The sequence below is a fragment of the Eurosta solidaginis genome, chromosome 5 (genome assembly GCF_040869045.1).
Source record: "Eurosta solidaginis isolate ZX-2024a chromosome 5, ASM4086904v1, whole genome shotgun sequence".
Taxonomy (NCBI): domain Eukaryota; kingdom Metazoa; phylum Arthropoda; class Insecta; order Diptera; family Tephritidae; genus Eurosta; species Eurosta solidaginis.
In genome coordinates this window covers 201,567,926-201,595,714 of record NC_090323.1, presented here as the reverse complement: position 1 = coordinate 201,595,714, position 27,789 = coordinate 201,567,926, and the positions used below count along the sequence as shown (strand labels likewise).

At 34.0% G+C, this 27,789-nt stretch overlaps 1 protein-coding gene across 13 annotated transcripts in view; it reads left to right on the top strand.

Moving 5' to 3' along the window:
- The window catches only part of Larp4B (La-related protein 4B), a 114,086-nt gene that overhangs the window by 67,954 nt on the left and 18,343 nt on the right, over positions 1-27,789 (top strand). For 11 of the 13 annotated variants that reach the window (XM_067787492.1, XM_067787490.1, XM_067787489.1 and 8 more), the window contains 5 exons: positions 971-1,924; positions 2,363-3,454; positions 12,690-13,898; positions 17,072-19,579; positions 23,404-23,618. In XM_067787492.1, coding sequence (XP_067643593.1) covers positions 971-1,924; positions 2,363-3,454; positions 12,690-12,889 — 2,246 coding nt within the window. In that variant the 3' untranslated portion in view covers positions 12,890-13,898; positions 17,072-19,579; positions 23,404-23,618. The remainder of the gene's footprint in view (positions 1-970; positions 1,925-2,362; positions 3,455-12,689; positions 13,899-17,071; positions 19,580-23,403; positions 23,619-27,789) is intronic. The other 2 variants (XM_067787482.1, XM_067787491.1) reach the window with 2 other exon arrangements.

Sequence of the window (27,789 nt, the reverse complement as noted above, 5' to 3'; positions counted from 1 at the left end):
TCAGACCACGTCGGCCGCCACTTGACCGAATCCATGTAAAAATCAAAGATTAGGGAAATAAACTTGCTAGTGCTGGTATGTTTCAGCGGTTGGCCAAGAGTTGGTACAACGCAATACAATGCCCGGCTAAGTCGCCGAAGTTTATAAAGGGAATGAGCTGTAAAATCTATAGGGTCGAGTCGGCATATATTTGGACACATTTCCACTATTCTAAAAAAAGAAGTTGTAGCCGAAATTTCTTTAAAACAGAAAGAACTAATTGCCACTTTTATGTTCAAAAGGCTTTGGGAAAAAGGTGACTTCAAATTGAGCATCAGTAAAAAGTCAACGCAGTTGACTAAGTTCGTCATCACTTTGTGCTAGCTGTTACAAGTTGCCAATAATCTGTAGGGAATTTTATTGTTCATGATCCATAAGGTCGATATTTGTCTTAATGTTAAGTTCCGCTATGGTGGGGAAGAGATATTATGCCGTGCAACATATCAGAACATAAATGAATTCAGTCATGCAATTTCCGCTTATTATCAATACCAATTAGAAATCTGTTTCTTAATATCCGCAATACAACTCACCTTAATTTAAAGACAAAAACATGCAAATTTCTTTAGTTCTGCAAATAAATAAAATCTTTTTCAGAATTGTCACAGAATTTTATGATAGAAAAGTCAGAGCAAAACAAAACTGGAGAAAAAAAGTGATGCCGTTGCAATTTTTTAAACAAAATTGGATGTGTGTTGTTTTTAGTACACTTTTTCCATTGAATAAAATAGGAGTTTTGTAAAGCAACAACATTCTTATTTCTAAGTGCGTTCAAGATGGCGGCGTTAGAGCGAGAAACTGCTTACATCCGCCACCTTATTTGTCACTTGTATTCACACCCGTAACATGCCTAGTTAAAACTATTCCAAAGACCCACAAACTTTGCCAGATTTCGTTTCAATAAATTTGCTTTGATATTCAATACCAATAGCGACTTCCTCTTTGGGAACATCATCATCGATAGCGACCTCTGGGCTAGCTTCTTCAAATGCAGGTGGTAATACTAGCAACAGTGCTTCGGCGTCTACCAACAAACAAACTGCAAATTTGACGTCAAACCATCAACAAATTCAACAGTCACAACAACAGCCATTTGGTAGTAGCGGTGGCGGTGGTAGTGGTGGTGGCAACACCAGTGATGGTAGTGTAAGTGGAAATAATGATGTACAAATGCAAAAGACAAGTTCTGGCTATATACAGCAGCAACCACAACAACAACACAATCAAAGCTCAAGCCATTCTAATGCCTTACAGCAATTAAATAGTTCCTCGTCAGCCGTAGCTGGAGTGGTGCCAGCAATTGTCAGTGGTAGTGGGGGTGTTGGCGGCGGTGCAAATACACTCAGCAACAATAACACCATAACCAACTTTGGTGCCAGCGGCAGTGGCTGGTCCAATGAGAATCGTTTATCAGATGTGGTACGCTCTGGAGGCGGGGGTGTTGGTGCTATTTCTGGTATAGGTGGTAATAATAAAAATAAATCCCGCAAAGATTCCGCCCATAATAATAAGCAACCACAAATTTATCAGCAACGCGGTAGTGCGGGCGTCTCGAATACTGGCAACGTTGCTGGTATAAATCCCACCTCAACAGCAGCGCCCACAAATAGCAATACTAGTACCGCCTCAACTAACATAATAAACACAACAACAACATCGTCAAAAGATGGTGCTGACTCAAGTAATGTATCTGCAAAACCGATCAACAACAACACTAGTAAGTCGGCGATCTTGAATAAACAAAATTCGAATAATAACTACACCACTTCCGCCTCCTCCTCATCCAACAACACTGTGATAAAGTGTCAAACACAATCAAGTAACAACAAAAATAACAATGCCTATAGTCTGATTGGCGGTAACGCCTCATACGACAGTAATACTGGTGAGATATATCACTTTTGATTGTTTATTTACTTATATAAGCGTATCACGACCCTATGCAGTTATCTGAGAACTTTTGAAGCGTTACCACATATTTATAATTTTTACAACAACTCTGAAACGTCTTTCGTGCACGAAAAATTATTTACCTTCTTTCAATGGGTAACGATACTAAAACGTTCAGCGTCTGAGTCAGAAAGTTGTGTGCTGCTGTATCAGTCGCTTAACAGTTCTATATGTTGCATATTCAATGCTTTTCAGCTATGTTTTACACTTGAAATTAGCAAAACAAATATATATTTTTTTAATTAAAAGATGAATTTTGACAAGAATTTCTTCATAACGACAGGGTGTTCCAACCGTTTATCAGTTTGACATTCAACAATTTATTCCAATTTTTTGTTCCCCCCAAATATTAACAGCAATTTCCAAATTACAGTTTCTGGTGAGAAACCAATAAACAAGACTGACGAGCTGTATGCCTCTGCATCATCACAAGAAGCAGGATGTAAACAACAACAACATGCTATCAACGACCATAGCAGCAACGAACAGATTTATTCACATCATCATCATCATCGCAGCAACAGCAGTAGTAGCAGCCAAGGAATAATAAAAAATACAACAAACAATATATTATCACCAGCGTCCACAGTTGGTGGTGCTGCTCCTGGTGCACTTATCAGTTGTGCTGTTACACTGGCAGCGGCGATAACATGCAGCGTAGCTACAATGACAACAAATTTTGCTGAATGTAACCTAAGCAATCATAAAAAACCTCCAGCTGTTGCGGATTTACTCGCTAAAAAGGCTACGCCAAAAGATGCTACAAAACATAAAAATGCTTCTACATCTACAAATACAGCTTCCATTGAAAATATTGTTGCAGCACAAACCGCTGGTGGCGGCATAACAATGACGAACTTATCGTCATCAAACATAGCTGCCGTTTCTGCTGCCGCTGCTACAGCCGTAGCGAATAATAACAACTCACGTTTAAGCTATGCTCAAGTTGCACAGCATCATAAGGAACGTGCTGCTGTTTCAGGTATCGAATGCAGTGGTAATAGTAAAGAAAGTTCCATTTCGGGAAATGCATCACCAGTGGCTGTGCCTAATAAAAATGAAACGTCGACCACGCCAACGACAACTGCATTGAATTCAAACAAAATTGAGACTGTTGGTGGCAATGGTGCGTCATCTGGCAATGCGACTTCTGCTATTGTAGCAGGGGCGACGGCGGCCGTAATTGTAACTCCAGTTGCAACCCCAATAACAACCCCATCACAATATGCTGACAAACAAAATGATAAACCCATAGGATCAGCTGCAGCAACTGCTTCAGTTATAATGGATAAACAACTTCAGCGTGGCATAACAAATGCAATGACAAGTCAAACGTTGTTAAGTGCTGCTCCAGTTGCTGGTACGGCGGGAAGTAGTGGCAGTGGTAGTGGTAATAATACCGGTGCTGTGAACACAAGTGGCAGTAATGTTATAACATTACGCACTGATATATCCAAAGATAAAGGTTAGTACATAAAGTAGTACTTTATTTGTTTTTTTTAGTAATAACAAAAAAGCTTAGATCAGTCATATTACGCTTTTAAATTCAGGTATAAATTAACCAAACTTATTTTTAGAAGGATGTTACAGACTTTGTCCAACATGAAACATTTTTATACGCCTTAGGCCCGGTTTTTCAGTACAAGTTCAACTCAGTTTGTCAGTTAAACTACGCTTAAACTTATTCTGTAGTTTTTCAGTGTACTTTAACTGAAGTTTAAGCTAAGCTTAAGCGGCCAATCTGTCAGGTTTAAACTCTAGTTAACCTATCAGTTATTTGCGTTCGTACGAAATGGCGTCGAATATACCCAACACGCATTTAGGCTTGAGTACCATTAGACCTCATGTTGATAACTAGGCATACTTCTAAAATCACAAGAGTTGTTTCAAAACAGGGGCTCAACTCGAGAATCATAGCGTACTCAGCAAAAGACGGAACTTTTTATAAAGCAAAATATGCTATTACTTAAGTTGAAAAAATGTAATTAACAACTTGTGGTTGTCTAACTGGACACAAATGTAAGATTCAATGATGTTGATGTAGGAACTTCGGTGTGGTAGGCCGCTACCATCACACCACGGCGGACCTATATAATTTCTTTTTGATTAATTACGCTTCATTACTGCATCAGGCAGGTGTTTATTTCTCACAATAAACAGCTTTTGGTTTTGGTGGTACCTCCTTGGAGATTTTTTTCAACTCGGATAGTTACTGGAGAATGAATAAACTCGAGAACTATCTGGTTTAAGAATAATTAAATAATGATGTTGGATATCACTTCCGGAACTAGATATATATTTCGCCGGAGAATTTTTTTCCATGTTTGTTGGGTAAACAAAATCCAGCTGTTGCCGTATCTACAAATTATCTAGATAATAAAAAAACCAATGTTGCCGCACAAAGGCGGCCTTAAACTGTGACTGAAAAACTGCTCAGTATTTAAACTGCAGTTTAAATTTGTATAGAGTTTAAGCAAGCTTAACCAACCACTGATAAACCGGGCCTTATACATATGTATATACGAAAATCCAAAACACCCTTTGGGAAAAAATTTTAAATAGCAATGCGAAATTTATAGGCGCAAACTGGCAAATTTTTAAACTTAACCCTCTGCGACTGACGTGGTAGTCTGACAGACACCAATAAACAGAAAAATAGATTTTTCGCCGTTATTTTACACACTTATCACACTCTCTCTTTACCTTCATATTGCATACTCATGCGTAAGTTAGTATGTTGAAAGCGATTGAAGGGAGCACATGCGTTGTTTTGAGCGGAAAAGTTTCTACGAGTCAACCACGTCAGTTTTAAGGTAGGTGTCTGTGAGACAACCATCTCAGTATTTAAGTCACAATTATTTAGCATCACCTTAAGGTAAGGTAGGTATCTGGGAGACCACCATCTCAGTATGTAAGTCATAATTTTTTAGCGTCTGCATCAGTGAAGTTGTTTTGATATCTTATATTTCTAGTTTATTTTGTTCTGATGGATTACTCAGGAATTAATGATCGCCCTCACTGTTATAAGAGAACTTCATCCGGGGCTTTTAAAAGCCGCGTATAAGCTTTGGAAAGCCTAACTATAAAATGCATATCGGCATGTTTGACATGAAACATCTTTTTATTTAACCGCTGAATTTTTCTCTTTTTTGAAAGATTGACGATACACTAAAATAAGTAAAAGCTTTTGTTGAAAAAAAAATATAATATGGAATATATTGTTCGTGTTTCTTTATAGATATAAATTGCTCAGGGTCAATTTTAGCCATGTAAATAAATACCGTTTAAAATGAATTGACTTTTGGAATTGTAAAAAAATACTATAAATAAACACGTTCACCTTGGAACTTAAAACAGGAATGCTTTCAATACGTTTGCCAAATTAGATGAGAAAATATAAGCTATCGTAAAGGTGTCTGGTGGACTACCACGTCAGTGGAATAGGGAAACTTAATTCACGTCAGTCGCAGAGGGTTAAATGAATATGACAACAAAACTGCATCTCAAAAAGATTCTCGAAATTGTAAATAAAAATTAGAAGTTTTCACCAAAAATTTTAAGAACGTATCGAATTTTGAAAATTGGCTTACATAGTTTACGTTATACGCTTAATTCAATTTTATTTTAAGCTAACAAGAACAATACAGGTTTGTATAAGCATCAAATGTACGGATGTGTAAGACTTATAGACTGATAGTGTTTTCTTTTCTACACGAAAATGTCGCCACTTTCAAGAGCAAACATTTTTAAGATTCTCACTACGCCATGTGAAATTGTAGCTCACTTAAAATGTTCAGTGCCATCCTGCATGACTTGAAGGAACAAAAATTGCCAAGATGAAATGTCAAAATCTTGCATTCTTTATCGGAGCTGCTTTATCGTAGGTGATTTATGTTTGCTAGAAGGTAACATATAGTATACTGAGTTTATTTGTCAATGTGATTCATCAGCTGATTTACAGGGCTGTTCTCTGCACCGTCAATGGCAGCGAGGGCAAGTAATGTTTCATTTTTGGTCATTTTTATGGGTAGGTTGTTGAAAAAAGATAATGATGCCCTCTATTGAGGCAACGCTGATTTTACAACAGAACACCAACTTCTTGAAGAGTTGGCATGAAGGCGATATTTTCGTGTAGAAAAGAAAACACTATGAGTTTGAGTAGAAAGGGTATAGAAAGTGAGGAAACTTCAAATATATGAAAGCCAATTTCCGGCATATCGAAATTTCCGGGTCCGCTAGTAGATTCCAAATTATAAATGTGAGTTTCTCATTCACTGGTTTAAATATGAAAAACCTAAAGCAGGAGTATTGGCCCAAACCAGCTTGTCTTCTGGTTTCATATGACGAAAAAATAATACGATTTGAGAAAAAAGCGAATCACACCACATTTTTACTTTTTAGTTTTTCCAATATGGCCATTTTAAAAATTTTACAAAAAGCCCATTTCGAACCTAGATAGTCCATACTTATGTTTGATAAAAATATTTATTATATTTACTTTTGGCTCAATCCTCTAAATAATGGTTTGATCCAATTACCTAGAAAAAAAAATTATTTTGCCTTACAGTGTTCTAATAATTTCGAGTTTTTTTGAGATTACCCTGTTAAGAAAATCTCTAGTTCAAAACTGGTGCGCTTCTGAGGCATTCGGAATCACTAATAATTCGCCATCTATTTCTTTTAAATGCTTTCAACTGGCGAATTCAACATCGCGATGTTTTAGGCGGTGGGAACTGTACCAGCTGCATTACATTTTCTTTAGCAGGGAGTCGAAAAAGTCCGGGTCAAAAAATTGTCCTATGTGAAAATGTTTGAGTTCTTAGGTATCCCTATAGCAATATCATGTCGAATCATGTATCCTTTTTATTTTTCGAACTTTTTCCATAAAAGTCCACATATACATAAAAGTAAAATCTTTATTTTTATTTTTTGAGTCCGATAGAACTAGTTAAACTCGGACTTTTGAAAATAAAGTCCGGAAATAAAAGTTAAATCCGGATTTTTATTTTTTAAGGCCAAAATAAAAGTCCGGCTTGATAACAAAGAAACGGCTTTCCGAAATAAAAAAAAATTTAATTCGGATAAGCCGTTTCTTTGTTATCAAGCCGGACTTTAATTTTGGCTTAAAAAATAAAAGTCGGGATTTAACTTTTACTTCCGGACTTTTATTTTAAAAAATCCGAGTTTAACTAGTTCTATCCGAAATAATCCGAAAATAATTTGTATCTTGATCCAAATATATTAAAAGTCCAAAATTAATAGTTGTGCAAGGAATTATATTATAAAAGGAATAATAGTTTCCACCCCTGTTCTTCAGTTTCGAACTAGATAAAAATTTCCACTTTAGAACTGGTTTATTGGCTTGTTTCCCATAGTTTCAAACTAGTGTAAAAATTTACAGTTTAGTTTTAATTCTTTACTTGGTAATATTTCGTTGGCTCCGAACCGGACCAAAATTCTACATGTTGCTTCTAGCAGGATATTATAGATAGTTCCGGTGGGAAGTGTAAGAAAAAAATATATACTCATAGTCGAAGTTTTTAAGCTGGTAGCAGTTTTTTTTTATTGGTGGCCTATTTTTAAAATTTATGTTAAATATGAAATACAAAAATCCAAACTGTCGATTTTATAACTGAAGAAAATCTAGTTCCTAACGAACTAGTACTTATTTGGCAGTTTAGGTCTAGTTTCGAACCAGAAATTTGTATCACTACACCATTTCAAGTTGGATTTTAGAAAGCGTTAATTGGATTTTAGAATTGTCAATTGCAAATTCGAAAGCGTCAAATGGATTTAAGGAAACGTAGGTTGGATTTTAGAAAACTGGAAATTCTTCCGTTGGATTTTAGAAAGCGTCAATTGAATTTTGGAAAACGTTAACTGGATTTTAGAAAGCGTCTATTGTATTTTAGAATAGTCATTGGAATTTAGAAAGCGTCAATTGGAATTTAGAAAACGTAAATTGGATTTTAGAAAACTGGAAATTGTTCAGTTGGACTTTAGAAAGCGTCAATTGGATGTTTGCAAACGTAAATTGGATTTTGGAAAGCGTCAATTGGATTTTAGAAAACGTAAACTGTATTTTAGAAAGCGTCAATTGTACTTTAGAATAGTCAATTGGAATTTAGAAAGCGTTAATTGGATTTTAGAAAACTTAAATTGGATTTCAGAAAGTATAAATTGGATTTTAGAAAGCGTCAATTGTACTTTGGAAATAGTAAATTTTTATTAATTCACACGCTACGTTTACATACAATGCAACAAGATGATAATGAACAAGGAATAGCAGTATAAATATTGTCACGGATATTAGCATCACTAAATTATCCCATCACTAAGGCGATGCTAAGGCCATGCCAAGCAGTTATTGCAGCCAATATCATGTTCAAGTCTGTGCTGGTAACCGTCTGCGATGTTTCATTTTTCTCTTCAATTTTTGTTGTTGTTTCGTCCCCATCAGGATAAAAGACAAACTCGTCCACATCAATTCCTTGCGACTCCATTACCTCTCGTAGCCGTGCTTGAAGTTCGATCTTATTGCCGGTTGTATTTAATCCACGGTTCTCCAACTCCTTTTTCAGTTGCTGGATCTTCGATTTCCAGAACTTACTAGTTGTTTCGGCTACAAAATCGCCAGCCACAACTACGTGCACAAATTATTGCTCACTCTTGTGGCAACTCAGATAAGATATATGCATGTGTTTGTGCATTGCCGCTCCGCTGCTCGTATACGTACATATGTGTAGACGCAATTATTTATTCGTTTATGTAGATACATAAAGATTGAATTATTGATGTGAATGTTTGTAGTTTACAGTCTCTCGCGCGCACATAGGCATATAAGTAAATGCATCTGTGTGTGACATCTCTCTGGGCTGCCTTATATATGTGTATACTTGATTTGATTATTAACGTAAATACTGCTTGGCATGGCCTTAGCATCGCCTTAGTGATGGGATAATTTAGTGATGCAAATATCCGTGACAATATATATGTTTATGTACATACATTTAAAATGTGAATATGAATAGGTTAAATAAGTATAAGAACGAATTATAACAGACGGTTAATACGATTATTTTAAGAAAGGGTTATAAGAAAAAGCATACAAACAGCTCATGTAACAAAAAAAATAAAGGTTCATTCACCAACCTGCATGTCTTCTCTCATGTCTCCTACAGTTATCTTGGCCTTAGCGGCGTCTATAAGCGTTTCCACGTTTGCTCGCATACCCCGGAGCCTACTGTAATGGGAACTTCCATTTGGCTTTTCACGTAGCAATTCACTTTTGCCCAAATAATTTATATTTTTCTCTATTTAGCATAGAGCTATATGGTCCCAGCCGTAGAAGTTTGGACCTTCCACCCACATGCTCCTCTATGACAGCTCTTATGCTTGTATGACATGGCGCGTTGTCGCATACAACGACCAAGTCGCTAAGGCTGTTTCCCTGTTACTCCCACAAGTCAAACATAAAGCCCATAAAGCGCAGGCAGATGAATGAAAATATCCTCGTTGTCTGACGACAGTTACAACCCGTGCTGCTGCGATTGTTCCTATTAAGTGAACGTTTGGCCCTCTATCTGCAGGAACCTGCTGCACAGCACGACTGCCGACCCTTGACCGCCCTTTAATATGACGGAAAAACAAGTTGAAGTTCGTCTCGTCGATCCAAACTATTTGCTTGCCCTCTCTAATGTAATTATTTAGTACACCAATGTAGCTAAGACGTTTCTCCTTTTTTATTGCAACAGGCTGCACGTGAACCGTTTTTTAAACTATAGAGCTTACCCTCGAGGTAGTTTCCTACGGTGGTCCGGGAGAGGACTACAAATTCGCTTCGGATGCGCTCACAAATTTGCTTTAGGGATATGCTGCATTTCTCCTCAAGCCACCCCAACATAACGTCAACCTGATCATTCAATTTCGGCCTATTTCCGCCTCTTGGTTTGAATATCTTTTCACCGGCGTTCACCCATGACCATGCCGTTTTGTAAGCGACACCCATTCCTGCGCGCATTCATTCCTGAGTAGGTACCAGTGAGCTGCAATTATTCATCTTTTAAAGTTATTAGTGTACTAACCAAAAAATGAGTATTAGAATATCAAGCACTTATATCCACTAAAACACATTTACATAGCCATGCTTCGTAAAATGAATAACCGCTCATAAGCCACGAAGCAGTTCAGTACTCAATTGTCTTATTGAGCAAGAAAGTCAACTGTGTTATACGAAAACACTAATTGGAATCAGTAAGACTAACAGTGCAATAAAATGAATATAGTCATATCAGTCTTCTGACGATAGCAACATTAACGATGTACACGAAACTAAACTGAATACAGCGCTAAAGAAAAACCGATAATAAACGAAGTATACAGTGTATTACACACGAAACCAACGTGCTACTGAGTTAAAGCGACTATGATTTCAGTTTATACTCAACAATGTCATATATGTATGGGACATATGTATTTCGGGGCACTCGTATGTATTTTCTATTGTATGTGCTAATCACTCATAGTATTTTTCTGTACTTGAGTAAGTACACATTTAGACACAATTTTTTGGCTCATGACTAAGTGCACTAATTTTATTAGTACTCAAAGCAGATCTCTGGTAGGTACACAGAGTCAATATTAAGAAAGCTGTGCAAATTATAAATATTATATAGAAATGCCCACACGGCGAAACAGTACTGACCTCTTTGCCGCAAGCATACAGCTTAAACAAATGCCACAGTCATCTTTCATTTGCATTTTTTCAGTTTTTTTTTAATTTGATAACAAAATGTATGAATTTAGCACAGACCGATACAATCTTCGCTTGAAAATTTTTATTTTACATATAAAAAAAATGTTTAGAAAAATTAAAAAATAATAATTACACAGGCCGACAAAATGAGACCAATTTTTTTGACCATAAACCAGACCATACTTTCCTAAAGGTTTTCGATGCGCTGAATTCAAATCTGGACGCAGAATTGCTCTATCACGTCAGGATTTTGAGATATCCTAACCTAAATGTGCAAAAAATACCGTTTTTGCCTATTTTTGAGGTTATATATAAACGACAAATTTTTTTTTTTAAAAAGCACACATAGCATCTTAAAGAAGAAGTCTTTCTCTTACGAATGGCGTTGAGTTTGCTCAAATATCCTTTTTTTCGCTAAGATAGAGCACTTTAAAATTTATAAATTACTACTACTGCATCATACCATCATACCTAATTCAGTGGTTTTTCAGCTATAGGAAAATTAGCAAATTTTTAAACTTTAAATTGCTCTATCTTAGCGAAAAAAAAAGATATTTGATCAAACTCAACGCCATTCGTAAGAGAAAGACTTTTTCTTTAAGATGCTATGTGTGCTTTAAAAAAAAAATCTGTCGGTTATATATAACCTCAAAAATAGGCAAAAACGGTGTTTTTTGCACATTTAGGTTAGGATATCTCAAAAGCCTTACGTGATAGAGCAATTCTGCGCCCAGATTTGAATTCAGCGCATCGAAAACCTTTAGGAAAGTATGGTCTGGTTTATGGTCAAATTTCTTGTCGGCCTGTGTTATCATTAGAAAAAAATTATTGTTCTGGCCTTGAGCTCGAATCGAACCTTGAATCATTTATTAATAGGCCGATAAAAAAACAAAAACAATTGTTAATAAACCATGAGCACTTGGGAATGTCAAAACAAAGTAATTGACAATAAACAAATCCAGCATTATCAGTGATTTGCAACAGATGGCGCAACTCTGAATAAATATAGTTGGTAAGCGATTTGTCAGTCAAACAAACACCGCTGTATAGCTAAATGGTTAGCGCAGCGTGTCTAAAGCGTACTCATGATGAAGGTTTAGCACCCTTCGAAATGGATCTATCTGCGCAGCTATGGCAGGTTGTCTGAAAAATTGTCTACTTACTATTCCAAAAACAAATGCAATTTTTCAAATTTAGAAAAATTAAAAAATAACAATAATTATCATTAGAAAAAAATTATTGTTCTGGCCTTGAGCTCGAATCGAACCTTGAATCAAAAAAAATGTTGCATTGACAAATACCGCTCATAAAAAAGTATTGCGATTCATAATGTGAAGTGAAAATTTTCTAAAATCCAATTTACGCTTTGTGAAATCCAATTTACGTTTTCTAAAATCCAATTGACGCTTTCTAAAAACCAATTGACTATTCTAAAGTACAATTGATGATTTCTAAAATCCAATTGACGCTTCCCAAAATCCAATTGACGCTTTCTAAATTCCAACTGACTATTCCAGAATACAATTGATGCTTTCTAGAATCCAGTTTACGTTTTCAAAAATCCAATTGACGCTTTCTAAAGTCAAACGGAAGAGTTTCCAGTTTTCTAAAATCCAATTTACGTTTTCTTAAATCAATTTGACGCTTTCCAAAATCCAATTAACGTTCTCTAAAATCCAATTGACGCTTTCTAAAATCCAATTGACTATTCTAAAACCCAATTGACACCTTTCTAAAATTCCCTTCACCCTTTCTAAAATCCAACTTGAAATGATTTCCATTCAGGGTTATTTCGTATGCATTCAATCAAAGCTTCCCGATCTTGTTTTAACAACAAAAAAATCATGTGTATTCGGAAGTTTTGGACAAATATCCACAAGTATTTTAAGCGTTTATAAAAATTGCTTAATTTTTAATTAACAACTCATTTAAATTTAATTTTTAGATGCTTTACGTGAAAATCGTCAAAGCACTGGCAGCAACAACAGTGGTAGCAGTGGATTTAGTAGTAGTGGTCCTAATACAACCACTCTTACGACGACCAGTGTACGCAATCGTGGTAACGATGGGAAAGAGAAGATCGTACGTGAACGTCATGACACTACTGAAAGTAGCAGTAGTGGGCGGAAATCTGGTAGAAATTAATCATCATCACTTCAAATACGTTGTAAAGAATTGGCGATATAACGCACGAAAAGCATTTCAATAGTACATACATTCATATATATGTATACATAACACTACAAAGCACACACACATATACACTTATCCCTACTTAGCATAAAAAGCGATTGATAACTGCGAAAAAAACATTAACTCACATAAAAGTAGAAATAAATGCAAAAGAGGGACATGGAAATGGAAGTGTTTTAGGCATGAATGCAACAAACACCATACCATGCGGCATGAAGTATAAAATAGCTATGCGTGCTTAAAAATATACTACTCATGTAATAAGTAAAAATGTATTCGTAATCCTACGGTGTGTAGGAAAGAAAACGAAAAAAAGCAGATCTGGAAAAAAAAATCTTCAGAAATGTCTAAAGTTCAAATTTAATTCCATATTTGAAGCTGTACAAACCAAAAAGAGGAGTGGAAAAATCTAATTTATGCGCATTTAGCATGTGTTTGTTGTGCTGTAATTGCAACAATTATTGTTGTTATACACTAGATTTTATGTGTGTGTGTATGCATATATAATTTGAATGAATACAGTGAAAATCGGCGGAGTTGCTGATTTAGTAGCGATTTATCTAGCTCCTTCATTGATATTATATGTAACTGCTTTAAGTGATGGTGACTTTTATTTGTCAAAAAGAAGAAAAACTACAACTGTGCTGCTAAAATAAAACCACAATAAAATTATAGTTATAATTACCAAATAGTTAGTACGGCTATATAGAAATATGATAATTACGAATATACATACATATATACACATACTTAAATATATAAGGAAAAGAAAACAAAAATCAACTATATACTACGAAATGCTACAATCCGCAAAATGTACTGCTGCAGAAAATCTACTAATTTAATACAACTTTCGTGAATTTATTTTGTATAATACCACTAATATTTTGCGAAAAATTAATTGTTATACGGATCGAAAACAAAACAAAAAAGTTGTAGAACAACAGTAAGCAGAAAAACGGTAAGTACAAAGCAATTAAAGCATGATTTAGATTTAGTTTTAAATTGTATTATACCACGGACTGTATAATTCGAAACTAACGAGTCTAAACAAACAATTTTTTCGGACACGAACTATGAATCCGACTGAGCGGTTAAAATGAAGGTGTGGAAAAAGTCGGCAAATTGGTTGAAACCCACGCCTAGTTTCTTATAATGGCATATGTTGGATGTCATATAAACTAAACTTTAAATATTTTTGTTGTTATATCGGCCTACTGATTTGTAAGATCGCGGGTTCAAGGCCTAACAACAATTATTTTATCATTATTATTGTTATGATACATTTTTCCTTAAACGAAAAAATTTTGGAATTAGAATAGAAGAAAGAAAAAAAAAAAGAAAAAATTTAGTCAACTGCCAAAGCTCGTTGTATAGATCCATTTCGGGAACTGCTAAATTCTTTCATCGGCAATGTTTAGGCGCCGCTGCTATAACCATTCAGCAATCACAGCCGTTGTTTGTTTGTCTTCATTATTTCTATTTCTTTTCTGTTATTTGCCAATTGATTTTCACAGCGCTGCGACATCTATTGCAGAAAACAAGTACAATTTTCACAACGTGTTTGTTAATCTTGTCATTCTAATTCTAATTCTTGCTTTGCTATGCGATATTATCGCCTTTATGATCCCCTTTTGATTTGGTCACGTCTGCAATTGCCGCATAAGAGACACTTTAGTGATCAACCAGCTTGTAGATCTGCTTGTTATCGGATCAGCTTAGTATGCCCTATTGGCATGCACGCCCTTGCCACACCTCTCCACCTCTACTGGGGCTCTAACATCTCCATCGAAACAGGCATACATATCATTTAGAGTAGTGTAATAGAAAAATTTGTTTCCGTGTATGTATGTAAAATTTAATATATTTTTGAAATTTCATGCTATTAGCATCCTATTCGTATAGCATTTAGAGCGTCGGAAAGTATTGCCTCTAGACTAGCAAAGCTTCTAGCTTCCTCTGCCGTGACCCTTACGCATGGTTTTCATTAGGTCAAAATGTTATTGTCAAAGTTATGTCATGTCGATAAAGTAGTATGTGTTCAAAGCTTAACCTCAAATTGTTTATTTCATTTATTCATTCATTCGTTATTTCATTTATTATGTCGCCAACATGTTGGCTATGAATGAAGTTGTAATGTCGAATTTTCCATACCTGTGGACAATTGACGTTTTCACTTAATTGCCATTTTAAACCTTTATATTAAGTCCCTTTTATGTTTGTCCCCTCATTTCCATACGAATTTTTGACCCACGGAAAAGTCTTTTTCGGTAACTTCCCGTTGAGATAGACACTTGATACTTAGAACATAGTTCAGATCTGGGAGACATTACAATGCAAGTGAAAAAATCCGCTAGGTGGCGCACGGATCGAGATATACAGAAAACTAATTTTAAAATGGAAATTTTGCGATCGACTTTGGGAATTTTTCAATCCATTTTTAACTAACTTCCCGGTTACCTAGAGACTTGTAACTTAGCACATAGTTCGAGACCCGGTGACAATACAATTTACAGAAAACAAAGTTCCGCTAGGTGGCGTGCTAATTCAGATAACTACAAATGCCTGAAAAACGAGGGGAATCTTGCGATCGATTTTTGAGTAACTTGCCGGTGAGCTAGATACTTGAAAATTGGGCCGTGGTTCAGAACCCTGTGACAATGCAATATTTTATAAAAAAATTCCGCTAGGTGGCACATTGATCGAGATATTAGGAAAACTAATTTTAATTTGGGAATTTTTCAATCCATTTTTAACTAACTTCCCAGTTACTTAGAGACTTGTAACTTAGCACATAGTTCGAGACCCGGTGACAATACAATTTATAGAAAACAAAGTTCCGCTAGGTGGCGTGCTAATTGAGATAACTACAAATCCCTGCAAAACGAGGGGAATCTTGCGATCGATTTTTGAGTAACTTGCCGGTGAGCTAGAGACTTGAAACTTGGGCCGTAAGTCAGAACCCGGTGACAATGCAAATTTTCTAGGTGGCGCAATTTCGCTAGGTGGCGCATGGATCGAGATATTGAGAAAACTAGTTTTAAATTGGGAATCTTGCGATCGATTTTTAACTAACTTCCTGGATATCTAGAGACTTGAAAATATAGATTATTGTTTGAAATATAGATTAAAACTCGGTGACAGTGTAATGTTTGATCAAAAAATTTGAGCTACGTAACACACAAGTCAAATTATTTAGAAGATTAGGCCATACCTTCTTGGCTAGCCTCCTGAGTGTTGCAGGCGTTGTAGAATTCCACCTCGTTGAATGCCCAACTCAATGCACGTCTTTGCATACTTTTAGGCGTATGCGAATTTCACCACGATTTTCAGCTGTGCAAATTAAGTAGCTGACAAACGAGGTGGAATTCTCTTGTTAAGATGCGAGGCGAAATTCTGTTGTTTGCGGCTGTGTTGTCAGCGAAAATTCCACCAATTCTCTTAAATCTTGCTATTTTGAACAAATAAATAAAGATAAGAATTTTCACTTAGGAATTACTTAAGTTACTAATCAAAGCTGCAATTGCCTTTTTGTAGGCAGTACTAAAAAATTGAAAATAAAAAGATGATAAAAAAATTTTAAGGACTACCTTTATATAAATGGACCACAAAATAGAAGGCAATTTTTCCTTTAATACAGACATAGTATGGTTTAATTTTGACTAAAAAACTTTAACAATAGCTCTTGTAACAGAATTTTGGGATTTAAAATTATACAGGTAGAGCGCGTGTTTAAATTTTAAATAATCAATTAGTTAATCCCAAGTACATGGTTTGCCTCCACCTTTATAGTTTTAAATCCCACAATTCTTTTACAAGAGCTATTGTTAAAGTTTTTTAGTCAAAATTCAACAATACTATGTCTGTATTAAAGGAAAATTTGCCTTCTATTTTTTAATCCATTTGTATAAAGGTAGTCCTTAACATTTTTTTATCATCTTTTTATTAATTGTCACTTCGTAGTCAAAACGGACAACGAAACGCTATTCACGTCCAATGACAAGCCGTTTACATTGATATGACAAGGTTTGCGGTTAACTTTGACCAAGTGAGAACCAAACACAATACTTTCTTCTTTTACATGCAGTTCTTTTCTGTTTTCTTCAATAACTTTTTCTCATGTTTCCTTTCCAGCTATTTTGGTTACGGAAAGACATGCCCGGTCGGCATACATATATAAATATGTATATGACGCTGAATTTGTATAAACAAAGGACCAGTCTTATAACTACTATTAATAAATATACATACAAAAAGATATATATATACATATATGTATACATATATACATATATGTATATATATATAAACCTATAATATAAAACTTATCTTTAATTTTTAAGCAATTGATAAACGAAATGTCAAAATGTAATGCAAAAGAAAATGTTAATGTGAGAAAAAATACGAAACGAAATGTTCATAATTGTTGTATATAAAAAAATTAACTTAATTTATCATTATTAATATAATTATATTATTTATATTAACATGCACATAAGTGTTACAATAGTTGATATGTGTATATGCAAAAGATTAGATATATACACAAATATTGAACACTGATAATAAATGAAACAAAAAAGTGTAATGCACACATACGCAGACATAAAACATACACACACATTAAAAAGGACTGTGTGTGCGATTTTACATCCATAGATGGAATCAACAGAAAGTAAAAACACACATAAAAGGGGATATTAATATATAATAAATGGTAGTTAGGAATAATACAGTGAATATTATTACATACAGACATATACATAGTATATACAACTCTACTAAAAAAAAAAACAGATATTGCAATAATCTGTTTGATATGAAATGTGGAGTGAATGGGATGAGGTTTTATTTTTCTCTTTTTTATTCAATTTTGTTTTCTTCTTATACATATGTGACAAGAATGTGTGCAAATGTGTTAATACAAATAATTAAATATATTTACGTATGTAGGGAAATCCAATTTTATAATAATAAAAGCCATAATTAAAAGAGAAAGTCTGTCTGTCGGGCTTCGGAGCGAAGAGAATTTTTTTTTGTTTTTTTATGCGACCGCTAGGAAAATCGCTGCAAAGAAAAAAAAAGCAAATCAACGCCAAAAAAAATTATAACTAATTGTTATAAAGGCTGTAGTGACAAAATAATACCTTTTCAACTACGTGGATATTGGGAAATTATGTTAAAATGTATATTGGCAGTGATACACACACATACGCGTGAGCTTATGATTAAAAGACAATGAAATTCAACAAGCAATCTGTTGTTGGTTTTTCCATATCTTACGTAATTTATATTAATTGATGACTCCCATAAAACATGAATTATGAATTATTATATAATAAATGTAAATAAAACAACAAAAACCAACAAAACATAAACATCTGTTATAATTTCAAATGTTTTTATGCAATTATAATTTTTGTGTAGTGTAGAAGTGGTTAGTTAGAGAGAGTTAAAGAGCGGCGCTACATCGTAGCAAATGCAAACTGTCGCCCTTAAAAACTATGTAAGCGACAATAAGTGGGTGTGTTTGAGGCGGCCAATAATAACAGCAATATTGCAACAATGCTACTTAATTGATAGTATGCTGCTTATACTTAACTGACATACCCATGTAACGCTCCGCAAAAAAAGACCAATTACACAGAAAAAAAAAATTTCAACGATTTATTGCAATCGAAAGTTCGTTCCCTAAATTGGTAAAAACCGGAGATCGACATCTTTATTATAATTGTTGAGTTATGAGCATTAAAAACATTAAAAAAGCTAGCATACACGACCTAACACATGCTCGCCATGTAAAAGCAACTGGAGCAACGGTGCAGTAAAAAATTTTTATGATAAATAGTAATGAACAATAATTTTTCAAAATTGTCCAAACTTTGCCGAGGAACGTGATGCCTTGTCATTAAAAGTAACACTGCTGCAATAAATTTCTTTCAGCTTGTGTAATAGTTCTATGATAGCTAGCTCCACTCAATATTAATTAGTCGTATATCTAAAATATTTCGAAACTTTAATTCTGAAAAGCATGAAAAGAAATATATGAAAACATGAATATTTATCTAAAAACTGGTATATACAGCGGTATATGTGACCCGGTATATGAAAAGGTGGCTTATGACTCAAAGATAACTTTTCCACTTTTTTTCTGGTTTCGATAGTTTTTCAGACGCTCTTTGACGTGGTGAAAACTAGAAAGTCCTAACTTTCTTAGAAGTGTACTAAAAATGTAGACAAAGAAGAGCACAAATGAAAGACGATGAAGCCTTTGGTTCCTTCTATGCCACTTTGGTGGTTGGTGAAGTATCCTCAAATTTTTTTGATAGCATTTTTTTCGATGGAAATGGAACCAAAATATTGATCAAAAACTGGTTTGTGCTTTGCCTTTTGGGCATGACTGTTCATAATGCAAAAGAAAAACTACTAAGAAACTGACGAAATGCATTGTTTATCTTTAACAGCTGTTTCTCGCAATTTCTTTTTTAAGTCATAAGCCACCTTTTCAAGGACCGGGTCATATATACTGAATAATTTGTTATACATATCTAATATAATATTTTTTTTTAAATCACATACCTTTATTGTTACTTTATTTTGAATAGATCGTCAGCTGATGAGTGGAAGATCGCGCTAACTCAGGTGATTGAAAAAATGATCTACATTACAATTTGTTTGAAAAATTCTTTATCTCAGAATTGTTACTCAAAAACACATTATCTCAGAATTTGTTTGAACTTTTTTAAAAATCGCCATGTCTATATAAATCCAATACAATTTCAGCTGAGATATGATGTTATGATTAAAAGAAAAATTCGATAGAGGTCATTTTAAAACTAATTTTTAGATAGTTATAGGGAGATAACGTGATCAGACGACATGTAGTTGTAACACTTGCTTTGCGCCTTAAAAAATGAACTTTTGTAAATATGTTTTTAATGCGCATAGTAAGCTGCCGTTGATAAAAAAATTACGTTTTAAAATGCAGGGCTGTAATTTCAGTATAATACCGTTTTCACACAGAAACTTAATCGAAACACAATTATATTTAATGAAATAATTAAGTCTCCCTTTTCATACTGGCCCTTTTGCTTCATTAAGCGAACATCTGTCAGTAGCCCCAAAAAATTTTTTCGTTTTTACCAAAAATTGGATTATGGGAAGCAGCCGTTTCCTTCTTAACTATAAATACATACAATCAAAATAAAATGCATGCGCAACTACCCATAGATGTTGCGCCTAACCGCGCCTAATCTTTTGCAGCAAATGCAGCGAAAATTAAATTAGATTTTTTTCGTGTTTTTCTATTTTTCTTAAATTTTCGAAAATAATTTATTTTTGATTGTCATTTGCTACATTGACATTAAAATTCGAAGTACCAAGCAAAACCGACTGTATTTTTCAATCGATTAGGCATTCAATAAAGCAATAATGAGTTAATAATAATTTGTATTTTGTATGTAAGATTGAGTTCAATTAGGGCTTTAATGTAGAAAACTTGACTAATTATTTCATTAAGCCTCTGTGCGAAATTGGCGTAACTCTGTTTATTACGGCCTGCTCAACTTTCGTGATTGAATGTACAAATAAAGCAGGGAATAGTGTATATGTATACTGTACAACAACAATAACAGCATTGACAATTCTAAACACTGTTGTATCTTGCAATCGCGTTTGAATCATTACGTATTTTCGAACACACCATAGGGTCTGTATTGCACGATAAGTTTGCAAAGCGTGTTTAAGTGACTTTATTTTAATTAAATTTTCAATACGAATGAAAATATGATGTACGTACTTCTTTCTCTTAATAATTTTATTATTTCTAGAAAAGTAAATAAATCATTTAACAATACCGTTTGGCGTTTCTAAATGATAACTTTCCTAAGGCTGATGACAGAATTTAAGCTAGAAGCAATACGTTATTAAGATAGGAAGCGTGAACATTGCTTCTAATTAATATTTGTAAAATGTGTTAGTGTCAGAAGAACTTGAAGCTTATTATTTTTCTTTAGACGTTAAGCGATATTTTTATTCATATGTAGTTTGTATGTGATTTTCATATAAAAATATTTTGTTCTGATGTGCAACTCCACATTTGAATAAAGATGTGAGTTGACGTCTAACCTTATAGCAAGCTTAAAACATTTACAGTCACTGGGGAGCACTGCCGAAGTATTTGGTCCAATTTGAATTTCGGACCAAAAATTCAATAAAACCCATACAATTTAATAATAAAAAAAATGCTATTACGGTTCGTTTTTTTTAAACCCAGTTTAAGAGAAAACAAATCTGAATTGAATTTCCGATAGCAAAAAACTAAACATCTAAATATATCGGTATGTTCTAGCACTGTTGGAAACTAAACTATAATGAGGAACGATTTATTTTCGATATCATAATAAAAAATAAATAATACTAGAGCTAAAGATAAAATAATTTTGTAAAAATAATAAAAAAAAGTGCATATACTTAAGCGAATGTGCCATAAAAAGAATGCTACGCAATTGAACGAAAGTGCAACTAAAAATTTGAATGTCAATTTGGCGGTATTTTTGAAAAAAATATATATTTTTATCTGTTCTACGCTAGTTAAGTTTTTATTCTTTGTAAACCTTTTTCGATTTCGATGTTGTCAAATCGATCAAGTTAAGTTTTTCAATTCGAGTAACCTTAAACAAATAAATTGAATGTTATTGAAAATTTCATTACGGCTACTAGAAAAACAGCGAAAAACAAATTTAAATCGGTGCGAATTTGTTTGTGGAAACTAGAATAAGCCTCATAAATTATTTGAAATCTTAAATTTTTTGGAAATTTGAAATGCTTTGAAACTCAAAATCAATTTTTGCCTCTTTGAAATTTTATAAATTCGAATAAGTTCTTTCTTTTTTCTAATTGGTGTATAGCTGTTAACCCGAAAATAGCAAACATTATTACTTTTTTTGTGATTTTATATATTTTGTTAATTTTAGAAAATAGTTAATGAATTAAACGTTTTGCTAAAAACAGAATATTCGTTATTTTGAAACTTAGAACTATTCGAAACCTATTTAGTGTGCAGTTTTGTAGTCTAATAAATTTTAGTCTTACAAAGTACAAATCGACTGCTGAGTTGCATAGCTACAACAATAACAACTGCTGAGAGTAATATCATCCTATCTCGCCTGTCAGTTGGAAAACAACCTATCTCAGAAAACGACCTTAAATCAGAGAAACTGTAACGACCTATTTCAGAGTTTGTTTCAAAACGTCCTATATTGAATTGAATACATTTTGCAACTATTTGGGGCGTTTATGAGTTCTGAAATAGGGCGTTTGTAAAGAAAATTCTGCAATTCTTGTTTTTTTTTTTTTTTTTTTTGTTTTGAAAATTACTATAGGGCAATATTTTACTCAGCCGTGGAAATTGAAAGTAGAATGAATATTTTTTATGAAGGCAACTTTTGTTGAGGCAACACATTCCATGTCCATGAAATATTGGTATGCCATTGGAGGTGGCGTCATGCAACACGTAGCAAACTAAATACATGCCTTTACAGCTGGGGCGTCTTACCACACATTGCAGACAGGGACAGGGGAAGGCGCTTGCCGAATTGGTTATCTTGCCACTGCTACAATAGAGTCTCCTTCACTTTCCTGAAATTAAATGTCCAAAAACATCTTTTGGCATATTTGTTATAAATCGTTCAATCGTTGAGAAAACCGCCCTTAGTCACTTAATTCGACTTTACACACAAATATTTTTGTTCTTGAAGCTCGTAACCTGAAGAGGGGGCGAAAAAGAAATCGGACGGGCACCGATTTTTTCCTGATCGGCGACTTAGTTTATGCAGTCTTTTTTCTGTTGTCAAATTCTGGTTTTTGTGAATCTTTTTCCGTTGAAGAACTTTTTGTTGATTTTGAACACAATTTTTTATAATTTAAATTGATATTTCTAATATTTCACAATAATTTTGCAAATTTTCAATAAAAAAAAAACAAATGTTTAGTAAGAAAGGAAATAAATTGTCAAATCGTTGCTTAGAAAAAGTCGCCGTTAGTAAATATTGATACGCAACTCCAAAAGAGAAGTTGTCCTAAGCAACAACAAAACTTTTTGTGTGTAAACTGCAACTTATAGAATTTGAAAAACTTTTTTTTTTAACTTATTAAGTTTCCTAATAAGTTACTTTTTTTATAATTTAGAACATTTTTTCTTTTTACGCTTTTTTTATATTTTTTCAATAATATATTTTTTTTTGTTTTTGGCACAATTTTTTATTTTTTTACTAATGAATTTTTAAACCATTTTCATTGAAACTGAACTTTTTTCATTTACTTTTTGAAATAGTACCCAAATATTTTTTATTTTAATATTATGTATTTGTTTTCTTGTTATCTTTTAAATAATTTTTATTTTTATTTCTAAAACTTCTATTTAATTTTGAATTTTATTTCATTTTGTTGTTTTTAATTTTTCGTAGTGAATGTTTCGTAGTGGAGCTTCTGAAGATTACTTTTATCATCCGGAATTATTGGCAACAACTACATCAAAAACAAACAGTCCCAATAGCTTATAAAAGCTACGAAAGAAAGCTACAACTAAAACATATAAATAAGATCAACAAACCTTAGAAAGCTGGGTGAATGATTTATCAATAATATTTCGTTGCCAATTATTCAAGTTCAGTATAATTAGGTATAACCTTAACTTTTACTTACCTTTTTTTATATGTATCGTTTTTTATATTTTCATAATAGTTTTTATGAGTTTCTGTATATATTACATATTTATGTTTTTTTTTTTTTCATTTCTTTCTTTTCCATTATTCTTATGGGCACTTAGGTTGTTTTATTAATAATTTGAACTCATACATTTCTATTTACATATATAAACCAATTTCACAAAGAAACTTAATGGAATCACAATTTCGTTTAATGAAATAATTAGTTTATTCCTTTTCACACAGAGCCACTTGTTTCATTAACGAACAAAAAAAATGTGCTTTTTACAAAAAATAGTTAAAATGGATAGCATTCGTTTCCTATTCAACTTAAAATTTCTTAGGTCCACTTCTATATCTATGGTATACCTTTTCATTCTTAGGATTTTTTGAATGTGATTACGTACAGACTCAATATTGATTATATGGCGTATTTTATGTTCTTTATATGGTATGTCAACCTGCCATCAGTCGTCGTAAAGAGCAGTGCAAAATTGATACATCTGTTGTTGTTGTTGTAGCGATAAGGTTGCTCCCCGAAGGCTTTGGGGAGTGTTATCGATGTAATGGTCCTTTGCCGGATACAAATCCGGTACGCTCCGGCACCATAGCACCATTAAGGTGCTAGCCCGACCATCTCGGGAACGATTTATGTGGCCACATTAAACCTTCAGGCCATTCCCTCCCTCCCTACCCCCAAGTTCCATGAGGAGCTTGGGGTCGCCAGAGCCTCGTCTGTTAGTGAAACAGGATTCGCCGCGGATAGGTGAGGCTGACTATTGGGTTTGGAGAAGCTATATATTGCGCTGGCAACATGAAAGGTTGCGCTACACAGCCCCTTGAATCTGGTATTTTAGTCGCCTCTTACGACAGGCATACCTACCGCGGGTATATTCTGATCCCCTAACCCGCTGGGGTAATTGATATATCTCTTCATTGCAAGCTATTTTAGTAATAGGTAAAAATCGAGGTTTATCAGCAAGAATACTACGTAATGCCTCCACTTGCTCATTCATCGCCAATTTCCTCGGAATGCTATATTTCTGTTTATCTCTATTATCATTGTATATTTGTTGAATTCTATCAGAGACAGAGCATTCAGAGGACAGATTCTTACCGATTACTGGGTTTATATCTGAGGGTTTTTACTCTTGTTCTTGAGTTTTTACTGTAGTTTTGCTTTTACTGAGGAGTGAAGGCTCAATCTCTGCTTTTCTCCATTATCAGCCCAATTCTAAACAAAAATTCCGTGCGAGTTATTTCCCTTCTCCCATTCCTCGTATTCTAAATAAAAATTCCTTGAGTTTTTTCACTTCTCCCTTTCCTCCTATTCTGAACAATGTTCGAAAAAGCGGAAAGCGGTTAATGGGAGAAAAGTAGGTATTATGAATGTGCGTGGGAGGGATATTTCTCCGCCATTTCTTAGGAGTTTTTTCACTTGTTAAATTAAAGGGAATGCATCAAAATAGTTAAAGGGCATTGGTTCTTTTAAGAAAGAACACTTATTTGTACAAATTTGTGCTAAAATATGTACATTCTACCACAATATTTTTTATTTTAAGTCCAAAAGTATATCATAAGCAACGGAAGAGCTATCTCTTGGTATATTTGATGCAGTCATCCAGAAATTGCCCAAGGATTTTTTAAGAAGGCTTAAATAGATTTTGGCATATGACGAAAGACGAATTCAACTGTACTTGGTCGCCAGAAAATTGCTTTGGTGAATGGAAGCAGGCAACTCCGGCGGATTTGTGTTATCCCGCCGTCTTCTTATGCTCCTGTTTTTGTTGTTGTTGTTGTAGCGATAAGGTTGCTCCCCGAAGGCTTTAAGGAGTGTTATCGATGTGATGGTCCTTTGCCGGATACAAATCCGGTATGCTCCGGTACCACAGCACCATTAAGGTGCTAGCCCGACCATCTCGGGAACGATTTATGTGGCCACATTAAACCTTCAGGCCATTCCCTCCCTCCCTACCCCCAAGTTCCATGAGGAGCTTGGGGTCGCCAGATCCTCGTCTGTTAGTGAACAAGATTCGCCGCGGATAGGTGAGGTTGACAATTGGGTTTGGAGAAGCTATATATTGCGCTGGCAACCTGAAAGGTTCGCTACACAGCCCCTTGAATGTGGTATTTTAGTCGCCTCTTACGACAGGCATACCTACCGCGGGTATATTCTGATCCCCTAACCCGCTGAGGGGGCTTCAGCTTATGCTCCTCTGTTTATGTTGCTGTGGCACCAATTCATTACTCATTTCAGTGAATACCACATGAAATGGGATAATGTCCATTGTTTATACCTTATTTCTTAATTTCAAACAAATTCGCAACAATAAATAAACTTTTAAATTTTTTAAGCAAAATAAGAAATGGGCAACGAAATTTCAATTGACAAAACAGCTGACTTTGAAAATTCGAAATTCTTATTCCCCAATTGTTCTCCCTAGGAGAAAAGAATTGGGGGAATTTTTACGCGGGAATAACAACAAACACGAACAAAATTCCGAGGGAATGTTTAGAATTGGGCTGTATATGTTCAAGAAAGTGCTTGCTCTATTGACTTCCATTGCATGTAGTTCATCAATTAGTTAGTCTTGATTTCTTAAGTAACATCCTAAAATTATTAATATAATGAGAAACAGCTTCTTTCCTACAAGGGGTTCACCCAGGCCTTCTACCAGTAATCTCGTCCTTATTCCTTTATTCCGGTTATGCTTTTCTTTATACTGTTTAGCCTTCATAAGTTCTTCAAAATTATTGACGTTCAAGTTCTGTGGGTCAAATTTGACCCGAGCGGTAAAGTTGTGGTATAGAACTAATTTAACATATTAAAATGTTGTATAAAATATAGCATATTATATTTAGCTAAAATTAATAAATATTTTATACTTTTAACAGCATTTATTTCAGTATTTTTCTGTTTGATTTCGCAAAACTAAGCAAGAAACACATTGAAATAGAGTGTATGGAATAAAAATATAATATGAATTATTTAAATTCAAGAAAAAAATAAAATTGAATTCATGGCAAAATTATATATAGATAATTCAAGTTTTTAATTATTGCATCGGTTACATAAGACAATCGTTTTAGAATGCTCCTTACATACAAAGGTTTCACAATTGGTACCGACTAATCCATTTTTATTATCTGACTTCTGGCATAGTTGGCATCGACGTCTTTTTGTTGTACTTTTGTCTGGTCTTAACTCCGATCTTGTTGAAATAGACGGCTGTTGATCGTGTTGATCCAAATCTTGAATTCTCTTAACGATTTCCCGAGAAAATTTAGCCCTTCGTAACGTTTCTCTTTTTTTTATATAAGGCGCTGTATGCTGGAGGCATACGTTTTCCAAGAAGTGCCGGCTTTTTTAAAAAGAATTTTCGTTATAGCCATTATTAACAGATGTAAATAAAATAAAAGCATTATACGCTGATATGTCAGTCATATTGATAAATCAACTTGGGTACATCGATTTGTCTTTTTTTGCAAGTACAACCGGACACAACTTTATCTATCACCTTTACACTTGTTATAAGTCCTCAGTGAAAATATTTTCGTTATTACTTTGACCATCACTTTCACTATCTGACGACTCAACGTATTCAATGTTATCTTCACTTTCTGCACAAGATTCCTCTTCGTCTGATACTTCATTCAATAGGGCCTCTATTTCACTATCTTTTATTTTCTTTGAAAAAAGAAAAAAATTTATTCGTGTTACTCTTTCCGTGTTTATTTTACTACTGTATCAGTATTGCAAGAACACATTTTTAGTTCACTGACAAACCAATAATCTGGGGATTCCCCGATATTAAAGCACAAACGCAATACAAGGAAGCGAGAGAAACATATGTCTATAAGCGTTTATTTTAAATTTATAGACGTTAGAAATGCGGAAGTTCGCCAAAAAGATTATTGAGGAAAACAAAAATAATAGTGCGTTTACAATGGGTCAAATTTGACCCGAAGAATCTATTTGTAAAAAATTTTATATCAATAAAAGTAGTAAATATATGAGTTCAAAATTATTAGTACATTTGTGGCATCTAAAATGAATAAAAGTCATAAAATATGAAAAACTATATCCTCAAACTTTGCCGGAAAAAACGATTTTCTTGCTAAAATGGGTCAAATTTGACCCGAACA